This window comes from Pipistrellus kuhlii, unplaced genomic scaffold, assembly GCF_014108245.1.
Source record: "Pipistrellus kuhlii isolate mPipKuh1 unplaced genomic scaffold, mPipKuh1.p scaffold_m20_p_9, whole genome shotgun sequence".
Taxonomy (NCBI): Eukaryota; Metazoa; Chordata; class Mammalia; order Chiroptera; family Vespertilionidae; genus Pipistrellus; species Pipistrellus kuhlii.
In genome coordinates this window covers 21328375-21341221 of record NW_023425595.1, presented here as the reverse complement: position 1 = coordinate 21341221, position 12847 = coordinate 21328375, and the positions used below count along the sequence as shown (strand labels likewise).

The window sequence follows — 12847 nt, the reverse complement described above, 5'->3', positions numbered from 1 at the left end:
ACTAATTATTAGAGAAATGCAAATAAGAATTACAATAAGATACAACCATAAGAAAACTATTAAACACACACACACACACACACACACACACACACACACACACCTACATACATACATATACATACACACACAGAAAATAACTAGTATTGAAAAGAATGTAGAGAAATTGGAACCTTTATGCATTGTGGATAAGAATGTAAAATGGTGAGCCTCTATGGAAAAAAGTTATAACAGTTCCTCAAAAAATTAGAAATTAAATTACCATATGATCCAGCAATTCCACTTCTAGGCATAGTCCAAAATATTGAAAGGAAAATCTCAGAGACATTTTATGCAAACATGTTTATAGCAGCAACCCAAGGGTCCATTAACAAATGAATTAAATGAATGTATAAACAAAAAGTGGTATACACATACTATAGAATATTATGTAGCCTTAAAAAAGGAAGGGAATTCTGACACTTACTACAAAATGGATGAACCTTGCGAACATTATACAAAGTGAAATAAGCCAGTTACACAAAGAATAAAAAAGAATTCAACAAGACAAATACTGGATAATTCAATTTAAAATAGTCACAATCAGAGAGACAGAAAGTAGAATGGCAGTTGCCAGGGGCTGGTTGGAGGGGAAAATGAGAAGTTATTGTTTAATGGGTAGAGAGTTTTACAAGATGAAAAAGCTCTGGATTTGAGCTGCACAATGATATGGATACACATAACACTCCTGAACCAAACACTAAAATATGGTTAAAATGGTTAATTTTATGTTATCTGTACTTGATCACATCTAAAAAGACAAACAAAAACAAAAAACCTAAGACAAGTAGGCATTTGATACCAATAATATTCTTAAAGAACTGAGTACACAACAGATTTTTATATTCATTCACATTAATCCAAACTGTCTTGGTCATGATTGTGAACAAACTATTACATTAGCCTCTTCCTTTAATCATCTTAATCAACAGATGAGTCTCAGTCCCCTTATCTGTTGTTAGGGTTTGGGACTAGATGTTCTATTCCCATAACCCTCTAAAAATCTGGGGTTTCCACATTCCCCAAGCTCCTATGGAGAGGGCATTGCAGACAAGTATTACCTCTGTCTTTTCTCGGCAATCCTTAGGATATTGCAGGTTCTGGTAAACCTCTCTGACAGCTCAAGTGTCAAACCACATTCCTGTAGCAGTGACCAGGCCCGATCTGGACCCATGGCCTTAGCTAACAACAGTGCTACATTCTCCAGGTTAACAGGAGAAGGCCCATCACTGAAGCTCCCATTTGGTGAATTCTGGGGGGCTGGCATTGTGTTTTTGTTCTGAACAAGATGTAGGAGAAGTTTCCACTCCTCTATGGTTTCTGGGATCCAACCTATACAAACACACAAAAACATAGAAATAGTGGCTCTGACTGTTCTTTGTATTCTGCCTGCACATAGGAGACAGTCAAAACAGTTTATGAAAACACTTAGTTGCAAAACATACAAATATTAGAGAACAAATCTCATCACCTTAACACAAGGTGTTTTCTGAACATCTGCTGCATAAATAGTTAATAAAAGGGAAAAGCCACAAATTAACTTCAATGTTCTTTCATTGACTCATTAATTACCCAGGGCATATTCTATGCTGGGCACTGAATGTGCAATGAAGAACTCTTCTGGGACTTGGAGCAAAGGAGACAGATCTTAGATAAACACATAAATGCACTATCCTTATATACTTACTAGAGGCCCAGTACATGAAATTTGTGCACGGGGGTGGGGGCTGTCTCTCAGCCTGGCCTGTACCTTCTCTCAATCCGGGACCACTAGCTCCTAACCACTTGCCTGCCTACTTGATCACCCCTAACCACTCGCCTCCTGCCTAATTGCCCCTAACCACTTTGTCTGCCTTCCTGATCGCCCCTAACTGCCTCTGCTCCCCCGCCCCCAACACACACAGCAGCTTCGTCCAGAAAGACGTCTGGAATGACATCCGGAAGGTCGTTTGGCTGTCTGGTCTAATTAGTATATTGTTTTTATTATTATAGGTAAGTGCTATAAAAGAAAAGATCAAGGAACCATTAGAGAGAATTGTAGGTTTTTCTGGAGAATCTGAGAGGGGCTTTATGGGGAAGTGACATTTAAGCAGAGAGCTGAAAGGTGAGACAAGTTTAGGCATATAGCATGTGCTTGTTACCCAAATATGCACAGACTTGAGGTGGAAAGTGGCAGGAATGGAGAGTAAAGAAGCCTGTATTTCTGACAAAGGAAACATTGAGGATGTCCTGACACAGAGAAGAACTTGAATTCAATGAACTTCAAAAAAGGCCTATAGCACACAAAGGCAATAGTGAGTAGTGAGAAGGAGATGATAGAGCCTGGCCTTAAGAGTCTAGCTTAGCCCTACCCAGTTTGACTCAGTGGATAGAGCATCAGCCTATGGACTGAAGGGTCCCAGGTTCGATTCCTGGTCAAGGGCACATGCCCAGGTTGCAAGCTCGATCCTTAGTAGGGGGCATGCAGGAGGCAGCCAATCAATGATTCTCTCTCATCATTGATGTTTCTATCTCTCTCTCCCTCTCCCTTCCTCTCTGAAATCAATATATATATATATATATGTATATGTGTATAGATAGATAGATAGATAGATATAGATATATAGATTTTTTTTTTAAGAGTCTAGCTTAAGAATGTGGATTTTGCCCTGCTGGTGTGGCTCAGTGGTTGGACAACGACCCATAAACCAGGAGGTAACTGGTTAGATTCCTGGTCAGGGCACATGCCCAGGTTGCTAGCTCAATCCCCGGTGTGGAGTGTACAGAGACAGCCCATCAGTGTTTCTCTCTCATCGAAGTTTCTGTCTCTCTACCCTTCTCCCTTCCTCTATCTCTAACAAAAATAAATAAAAGCATTTTTTTAAATAAATATTTTTTTAAAAAAGAATGTGAATTTTATTCTTAGTTCAATGTAAGGGGTTTCAAGGAGGGTGCCCATAATACAATTTTGGTTTAAAGGAATCATTCTGGGTGCCTAAATAAAATGGATTAAGAATGGAAACCAGATAACCAATAATGAGGTTACTGCAGTAGTCTAAGCAAGTAGCTACCAGTAGGACCAGAGTGATGTTAGTGAACCAAAAGAAAATAGAGACAGAATATGGCAGTAGAATCAACACAACTTGGGAGTGATTAACATGACTTAGGAGGAGAGAAAAGTATAAAGAAAAGACCCCATTTAATACAGCAGGGACAAAAATAGGTACTATTATTATATTAACAAAATATTAAGAGTACTTCTATCTGAATAGGAAAGACATTTTCTTTATGCTTCCTAAATTTGGGGTTTTTTAATATAATAAACATCATGTAACTTTAAAAATATAAGCCATTTATATTTTAACTCTCCTGGTTATTGTTCAGAAATGTATGATGTCTATAGTTCTAGTCCTTCAGAACCACCTGGCCCCTGTTATCACTTCTGAAACAAAGATGATCTCAATGCTTTTTGCTATAGCTGTGACATCTGAAGCTAACCCTTGCCAGTCAACTGGCTTCTTTGTTCTAGTCTCACATTCCCTTTCCTACACCAACAGGGCTGCAAAAGACTGCAGATCACACTGAAGGACCCTGATGTCTTGCTATTGGCATGTCTGCACTTAGATGAATAAGGCAACACCATAAAACAGACCAAGTCTGCCAAGACCGGTCTGGCTCAGTGGATAGAGCGTCGGCTTGGGGACTGAAGGGACCCAGGTTCGATTCCGGTCAAGGGAATGTACCTTGGCTGCGGGCATATCCCCAGTAGGGGGTGTGCAAGAGGCAGCTGATGGATGACTCTCTCTCATCGATGTTTCTAGCTCTCTATCTCTCTCCCTTCCTCTCTGTACAAAATCAATAAAATATATTAAAAAAAAAAAAAAAAAAAAAAAAAAAAAGACCAAGTCTGAGTGCAGCATGGACCCTTAGACTTCAGATATTGTGTGTCGAAGTCCTGGCCTTCTGACTGCCACTTTATCTGTTTTGGATAAAAATTAAATTTCTTTAAAGAGTATCTAAATACTTGTGAAAGCTTAGGGAAATCTGACTGCTACTCTACTTCAAGTTCATCTTAATGAACTCTTAATAATCTTTTGTTTGGCTATGTAAAAAAATCAACACAGCCAAAACCGGTTTGGCTCAGTGGATGGAGCGTCAGCCTGTGGACTGGAAAGGTCCTGGGTTCGATTCCGGTCAAGGGCATGTACCTTGGTTGTGGGCACATCCCCAGTAGGGGGTGTGCAGGAGGCAGCTGATCGATGTTTCTATCTCATCAATGTTTCTGACTCTCTATCCCTCTCTCTTCCTCTCTGTAAAAAATCAATAAAATATATATATATATATATTTTTAAAATCAACACAATGCAGAGAAATTAGAGATCTTAAAACAGGGGTCTGAACACCAGCTCCACCAGTTGTATGATTCTGGGAAACTTAATTGTCCTTTCTCTGTACTTTAATCATAACTTCTATAGAATAAAAATAATAGTAACTACCAAGGGTTTGTTATTTCATTTAAACAGTAATTGGAAAAGCACCTAATACAGTGCCTAACACACAGCAGGAATTCTTTAAATAGAAAAGTTGTTTGTAGTTTATTCCAAATTATGATTTTATAATTACCGTATTTTCCGGCGTATAAGACGACCCCCTAATTTTTACAGTGAAAACATAGGTTTAGGCCTATATTCGCTGTATAAGACTACTCCCCACTTCAAAGAAAAGACTTTGCCATTAAGATCTGCAGGTAATTTTTGTGCAATTTTGGTCTTTTGCCCCCGATTTTCGGTTGACTTTTTTTCGTTTCAAAAGTCATCTTACACACCGGAGAATACGGTACCAAGTAATAGAGAAATTTTAAAAAACTACAAATTTGACAGCTAGCTAGAATTAAATACATTATCACCGAAATGTCCACCATATTTCTTTAATGAAGGTCTGAAGTGACTTCTACAATACTACAACCAAGAGTAACCAAATGGAATTTACATACCACTGTCCCCATCCATCAGGCTCACATCATTCAAATATACTATGTTGGTGAAGGCCTCTCTTCTTCTTTCCAGCTCCAAACAGAGAATAAGATATCCAGGCCAGAAACTTTAAAGAAACCAAAGTTGAAGAAAGGAATAAAAGGTAGTGAATTTATCTGGACCTGCATAGTCCATTACAAAAGATACTAGGAACATGTGGCTATTTAAATTTAAATTAAGTAGCCCTAACCAGTTTGTCTCAGTGGATGGAGTGTTGGCCTGTGGTCTGAAAGGTCTCAGGTTCGATCCGGTCAAGGGCATGTACCTTGGTTGCGGGCACATCCCCAGTCGGAGGTGTGCAGGAGGCAGCTGATTGATGTTTCTCTCTCATCCATGTTTCTAACTCGCTCTCTCCTTTCCTCTCTGTAAAAAAAAATCAATAAAAAGTAAATGTTTAAATTTAAATTAAGTAAAAGTAAATAAAATTTAAAAGTCAGTTCTTCAGCTGACCAATTTCAAATACTCAATGGTCACATGTGGCTAATGGCTATCACATTGGGCAGTGCAGAATATTTCCATTATCACAAAGTCTGTCAGACAGTCCTGATCTGAAGTGTATAAGAAAAAAGAATAAAAGCTAGTGGTAAATACTGACATTCAAGGCCAAGCACCAATTATTTTATATAAACTTATGTATTTTATAAATGTAAAGATTCAAAACAAATTAGCATATTTTTTCTAAATGTTAAAGTTTTCCTTGACTCTTCTCCCCCTTCATTTGCTATATCCAGTATTATAAATCCCACTGCATTTCCTTCTAAATGTCCCTTGGATGTAGTCCTTTTGCTACCCTACTAATCACCAACTCAGTTAAGAATGAATTACTGCAAGAGCTTCTAAGCTGGCTTTCCTGTCTCCAATCTTTCTCATGTATGACACCAAAAATTATTACCAGAAAGCTCCATTTTTGTGTCATACGCAAAAGTCTAAAAGGTCTCAACTGATGACTAAATTCTTCTGACCAGCTTTCAAGATCCTCCATGATCTCATCACCCACCACCTGGCAAGTCTCATCCTTCATTATCAATAAATAAACAAGTATCAAGTACCTGCCATTATAAGGGAAAAGGAAGAAACAGGTCCCTATCTTCAAAAGATTATAATCCAGGTGGAGCCATATGATAATATGGGTAGGCGATAAGTAACTGACTAGTTTGTAGTATGGATAAAAAGTAATGTCAGTTTTTCCTGCCCTTATTCTTGTTTCTTATACCTCACCAGCCGTCCTCCTGGCTCCTTTTAAATACAAATCCTATCCAGCCTTCAAGGCTTACCTCCAAAGTTTCACCTCCTCCCTAAGTCCTTCACCAGCAATTCTCCTGAGAACATTCTAATTCCTCCCAATTTGGACTACCTTATAGCAATTATAATTCAAATCACAGTCTAGAGTTTAATTAAATACCATGCCTGGGGTTAGCAACTAAGCAGAAGGGAAGAGAGAGGAATTAGCAAGGGCCAGTCTCTTCCACACAAAGAAAAAAAATATGCACAAAAATTAAAAGAAAAAGTTTGTGTACTTAACTATTCCTTAAGATACTTTCCGGTAGCAAAGAGTATTCGCAAGCGATAAAGTATATCAATCCAGGCTCTTAACTACTACAAAGATATTTAACTGAAATGATTCTAATCTTAACTTCAACTTCTAAGAAAATTCTCTTACCCATGAGACCTGCAGATGTCAGTCATTTTCTCTTTGGTTGTAAAATCTGCAGGTAGTTTAATTAGATGAAGGATCAGCTGACTGTAACCCCAGGAAAACAAGTGTGAATGAGGCCTGTGAAATGAAAAACTCCCTAAATTAGTTAGCAAATAAATTCTACAAAATGCTTATTAGTCATCTAATAGGTAAAGCAGAATTTAATTATATTTGTTCCAGTATTATATTTTTCAAACATTTTTACTTGGATTTTGAAAAATTAAAAACATTTTTCCTATCACAAATACCTATTTATTATTTAAAATTAGACATTTTTAGGTAATCAAATCAAAAGCAAGAAGCCTATACTTCCAACCACTCAGATAGCCACTGTACATCCTTCCAGACCTTTTGTTTAGGTATACAGGATAAGTATTTGGGGCTTTTAAAGCTTCTCTGCAGGAAAATACAAGAATCATTTCTGATACATTATAAGTGTGTATTTTTTATGAATTCTATTTTTTTTTTAATCCTAAATGATGTATGTCTAGAAATTTCTAAGGAGAAAAAACACACAAACACATATGCACAATTTTTTCCCTTCTGTTATAGGGTAACAAAACTACAAAAATTCCAGGGCAGGAGGAATAGGGAAACTGAGACAAGAAAATTAAAATAAGGCCAAGCAGTTTGGACAGCTTGCAGCTAGCTTGTAAATAACAAGCCCTTATTTTCCCCAGCTAAGGACATTTGAGAGCAAAGGTTAATGGCACTCCAAAGACAGCACAGAGGAATGAGGAAGAGGAAAGAAGAATGCAGTCTTATTTCATCCCATTTCCTAAACAGAAAAGCCAGCAGTCTCAGGGCTTGGCAAGATAAAACTGCCCAGGTGCTTCTCAAATTCTAGGCAAGCCAAAACAAAGTAAAAAGGGGACCTTGAAAATTAGCCAAGATATTTGGCAAAGGAGTTTTAAAATCTACAGACAAAAAGGTATATAGGGCAAACCCTCCCCCTCCAATCCCCACCCCATTAACTCCTGGGATTAGCCAAGAGGGCCCATCCGTGCATTATGCAGAATGATAAATTTGCTTGCCTTGTCCCTTTAATAAATTTGCATGTCTTACTTTCTTAATAAATTCACTTTAACACAACACAATTATCTGGGAGTCACTCATTAGAATTCATTCTTATGAGCATGACAAAAATCAAGGTGGGGACAGCCCTCTTCCTTCAACTCTGGGGGCTTTCCCATAACACCTCTCTGGTGTCTGTGAGAGGTGCATGTAACACTTCTAACACAGGTCTGGTTATCAAGAGTTCTTAATGTGGGTCCATGAAAGAACTTAAAAGGGTCAGTTTTGTTTTCTGTGCAAAATTTTGCAGGGATATGCATTTTTCTAAGGTTCTTAATAGGATCTATAACTAAAAAATGTTCAGAATCACTAGGAAGTACACTCAAGACTACCATAACTTGGCTCAGTCTCTTCCAGAGCTGTTCCTGAAGTAAGCCCAGAATGCTATACGTGAATAAACCAGCTCCATTCCAAAGGAACATCAGAGCTTAAAAAGAAAACTTCTATACCTGGGATTTTCTTCATCATCCATAGTGCTTGTGCTTGGGGGAGCATCATGGGACACTGCCAACAGCAGCCAATCCAATCTTAAAGATTCTGGTTGTAGAAGGGACTCAAGGAAGGATTGCCTAAGAGAAAGAAAGTAGGGGGAAAAGTCACCTTTTCATGCTGAGAAAGGAAATATAAATTGTAGGGATGTGAAAATATCACCGAGGGATCAATATAGTGAATAAAATAACTTGAAAATAACTTTTGCTACAAAATGTCTAGAAAAGCTGGTGAAAGCCCAGTAGCCTTTTAAATGAACAGTTGAGCCCCAAGATAATAAGGAAAACACCAAACAGCCAAAAATAAAGAGAGAAATAAAAATCAGTATGGCAAATCTGAATCAATCAAAGGAAGAAGAGGGGTGGTGGTGCAGGGTGGAAAAAATAGCAGTCACAATAACAGGTGCTGTGTGCAGATAAAAAATGAAATCTGCCTAATTTCAACTGCCCAGATCCTCCTCTTCTATTGTAGAGGCCTCAATTCTGTGGCAGCTGACAATAAAATTCTACAACTGCTTATACAAGAGAGATAGTCTGCAAATAATTCTCGCCTTCTTACCGGTGATCTTCAGGCCTCGATTTCACCAGACTGTCTAAATAGGCCAAAAACTGAGCAGGATGATGATGACAAAGTTGCATGACATCCGAAGGCAAAATTGATGGGTAAAACTTGATCAAAGATCGAAGGGCAGATTCCCCAAACTTCTCATACAATCTGCATTTAAAAACAAAACATGTTAGTCTCCAACTCCAGTGATATGATACAGCTTGGTTACTTATCTAAGTACTAATTAAAAATAAAGATAAATATATTAACAAGATAAATATATTAACATGCAACTGAATAAAACTTCACAGGATTAAAAAAAAAGCATGTGATTTAGTTCATATAAACAACATATACAACAACTTACTGGGTAGCATAAGCAATCAATAAAGGACTGTCAAAAGGGACTGAATCATCCAGTAATTTTAATTTTGTTGGTAGATCTCCTTCTTCCATCTCCATATATGTAGGATTGGAACTTGCCATTTCTGAAAGATAAAACATATCTTTCCCCTTCATCTCATATCTGTAAATATTTAATTCATGGACACATTGGTTCAACAACCATTACTCATGCAGCTTACCCTGTGCAAGGCCCTATGCTCATTAAGCACTACAGGAGAGACAAACAAGAACAAGATACAACCTCTGCGTTTAAGAACCTTAAAACCAAATTGGGAGGTCAAGCATATTACAAGTTTTAAAGACAAAGTATCAGATCACCAACATATGTGTCTATTATATTACCCTTGAAAAAGAGATATATAGTATATATGTATACTATCAACGCCAAATTCCTCTTTATTCTAGAACCAGTGCCCCTCTGCCCTCTTTTGGAACAAGATAAGTTATTCCAATTTAATTAAATTAATTAAGTTAATTAAAAAATTTTGAACTAGTTTTTAAAATATATTTCTATTGACTTTTAGAGAAAAGAAGGGAGAGGGATAGAGAGAAACATCATTGGCTGCCTTCTGTATGCCCCCTATTGGGAAACTCAGGTATGTGCCCTGCCTGTGAATCGAATCAATGACCACTTGGTTCCTGGGTTGAAGCTCAACTGCTGAACCACACCAGCAGGACTAACCTATTTTTTTCTTAAACATGTATAGCAAATCTTCTTTCTCTGAACAAAGACTTGACTTTTGGGAATAGCCAATTCATTTAATGCTAAATGTGGTAAATAAAGTGAATGATAATCTAATTTTAACTATAAGGGAGGAGGCCATCATTTAAAGCTTACAAAGTAAGGGTAAGTTTTATGTTTGGGTGGAAGCTAAGTTTCATGATTGGCTGGAAGCTAAGCCAAATGTAACTCTAAATTCAAGCAAGCAGTGTATAATCTCAAACTAACTATCAGGCTTGCTCAAGGCAGCTCTGGTAATAAGTTAACAACCAATCAGGCTAAAAAAACTCTTTTCTGTTATTTTCCTGTGACTAGGGTTGGGTATGATCACATAATAGAAACATAAATAGCAAATTTCCAGTAAGTGATAATGTCAAACATATGAACCTATTTGAAGAGAAATAATTTTTCTTATTTCACATAAAAATCTACCTCAACTCAGAAAAAGAAATTGAAATCACTTCTTATACTTTTAACAGCTAAATATCAACTGAAGCAGAATCAAAATTATAGATCCATTTGTCAGAAAACAAAAATATCTTTAAGTCAATAATATAAAAATGTATTTTGACCTGTGACTATTCACTTTTCTAATAAATTTAAAGTCTAAACCAAGTATAAGACACACGGCATCTTTGATTCAAGCAGAATGTTGAATTTAAAAAATTCACCTCTTCAAAAACATGGGCCTAGGCAGTAGAAAGAGCATGCATGGTCTCTGGTTTCTATGTGAGGATGACAAACAGTGTGACCTTCAATCAAGTGTAAAAGGAAGACTGCTGGCAGTCTCCAAGACAGACATACAAGCTTTTCACCCACATCCATTCTCTTCCTTCCGCACACCTGGATAGGTTACATTTCCCATTCTCCTTTGCAGTCAAATGGGGTCATGTGATAGAATTCTTACCAATGGAAAGTGAACAGAAGAGATGTAAGTGACCACCAGGCCAAGCCTATAAGTAAGATCATGTTTGGCCCTTCCATGTGCTTTCTCTAACACATAAGAAACCAATCTCAATCACAAACTCAAAAAAAATGGAAGGAACTCAGAACTCTGGATTACCATACCTACTGACCTGAAACATCTGCCTTGAACTAGCAAATAAGCATGAAATAAACTTCTACAATATCTCAGTTAATATTTCATGAGCTATTACAGTAGTGAAACCTACTTAACGATTATAATCTCCCTGTGCCTGTTTCCTCACCTATTAAATGAAATAACACCATCTCCTCTGAAGACTGTTGTAAGGATAAAATGAAACAATGCCTGGAAAGTATTTAACATAAATAGTGGTACACAATAGTACTCAATAAATGGTAAACATTATTTCAATATTAGTAAGTTACTCAGAGGTTGTTTTTTTCATTTTTATATATCTATACTTATAAAAATCTCACTTTAACCCCCAACTTCTTTAACATTGCTGTCATTTTCTAAATATGGTTGAAAGAAAACTAGTTTCTTATGATACAGATGCAAATTAAAGCAATATATGAAGAACTATTAAAAATTAAATTGAGTGTAAATGCCAAGGTGCTCTATTATCAATCTCTACCTTTGGTAAGGCAATCTGACTATTACCTTTCAATCCTTTGATAAAAGTATCCCAAACACAATGATGGTCAGCGTAAGTAAGCTTGATACTCTCCTTTGCTCTCTTCAAGTCCAGGAGAAAAAAGTACTTCTTTAGAAATTGACAAGCCAGAATTTCAGAAGAGCACTGTTGCAAAGGGTGGTCCTCATGCCCATTTGTGTTTTCGATCTCAGAATTCAGTACATTCAATTCCAAACACAATGTTGTCAATTCAGCCAGGTCTTTCCGGAGACCGTTTGCTATGCTGCATGGAGAGCAGACTCGAAAGAGGTCATCCAAGGGCTCCCTCAGACTTTGTACAGATTCACATGCTGTGTGATCAACAGTTTCTTCATTGTCTAAAGAGTCCCTTTCTTCTTTTTCATTATCTTCAACCAATATTCCATTTTTTGACTCATCAAACAATAGCACATCCTCGTTCGATGTCGTGGATGAGTTGCAGGTGCCTGAAATGCCTGAAAAGTCCTTCATGGCAAATGTTTTTTCTAACTGTGAAAGCCACTCCTGTAAAACCATTCTCAGAGATTCAGGTTCAAATAAAACCAGTGGGTCCTGTAGTTTGGTCCTATACAAGACAAACACATATGAAATTTGTTGTGTTTTTTTTTTAAGTTTCTTTATTGATTAAGGTATCATATATTTGTCCTCATCCCCCCATTCCTACCCTCCACCCCTCCCCACTCATGCTCCCACCCCTCTATTGTGCTTAACCACTGGTTAGGCTCATATGTCTGCACACAAGTCCTTTGGTTGATCTCTCCCTTTTATCCCCACCCTCTCCTATATTCCCTCTGAGGTCCAACAGTCTGATCCATGGCTCCTTGTCTCTGGATCTGTTCTTGTTCATCAGTCTATGTTGTTCATGATTTCCCCTAGATTAGTGAGATCTGAAGTTTGTTTTATGTGTGTGTGTTTTTTAAACAAATTATTTCATACTAAATAAACCTAATGAATACAGCATACTAATCTGGAATTAAGTGTTATTTTTCTACTCTTTAACAACTGCCTCGGCAAAATGATAATACAGAGAACATTAACTGTATACTAATTCTCGAATTTCAATTCCAAATGAGACTACCTCTACCCCATATTGTCTCAGGACCATTAGTGATGATCCCAAAAAGTCATTCCCATTCACTATAAAACATCCTCATTCATAAATACTCACATTGCTTCTGCCGTTGCTATTTTGAGCTCTTGGAATTTATCTTCTTCTGGAGGTTGACTAGTTACTTCTTCTATTCCCCTAGAAGAGTGTGAAAAGAGT

The 12847-nt window shown here is 37.3% G+C and overlaps 1 protein-coding gene across 7 annotated transcripts in view; it reads right to left on the bottom strand.

The window, feature by feature from the left end:
• The window catches only part of HPS5 (HPS5 biogenesis of lysosomal organelles complex 2 subunit 2), a 35873-nt gene that overhangs the window by 1243 nt on the left and 21783 nt on the right, over nt 1-12847 (bottom strand). For all 7 annotated transcript variants that reach the window (XM_045578009.1, XM_045578010.1, XM_036426724.2 and 4 more), the window contains 8 exons: nt 12749-12826; nt 11568-12145; nt 9224-9344; nt 8869-9024; nt 8271-8390; nt 6712-6825; nt 5012-5118; nt 1101-1371 (listed from right to left, as the gene is read on the bottom strand). In XM_045578009.1, the coding sequence (XP_045433965.1) occupies nt 1101-1371; nt 5012-5118; nt 6712-6825; nt 8271-8390; nt 8869-9024; nt 9224-9344; nt 11568-12145; nt 12749-12826 (1545 nt within the window). The remainder of the gene's footprint in view (nt 1-1100; nt 1372-5011; nt 5119-6711; nt 6826-8270; nt 8391-8868; nt 9025-9223; nt 9345-11567; nt 12146-12748; nt 12827-12847) is intronic.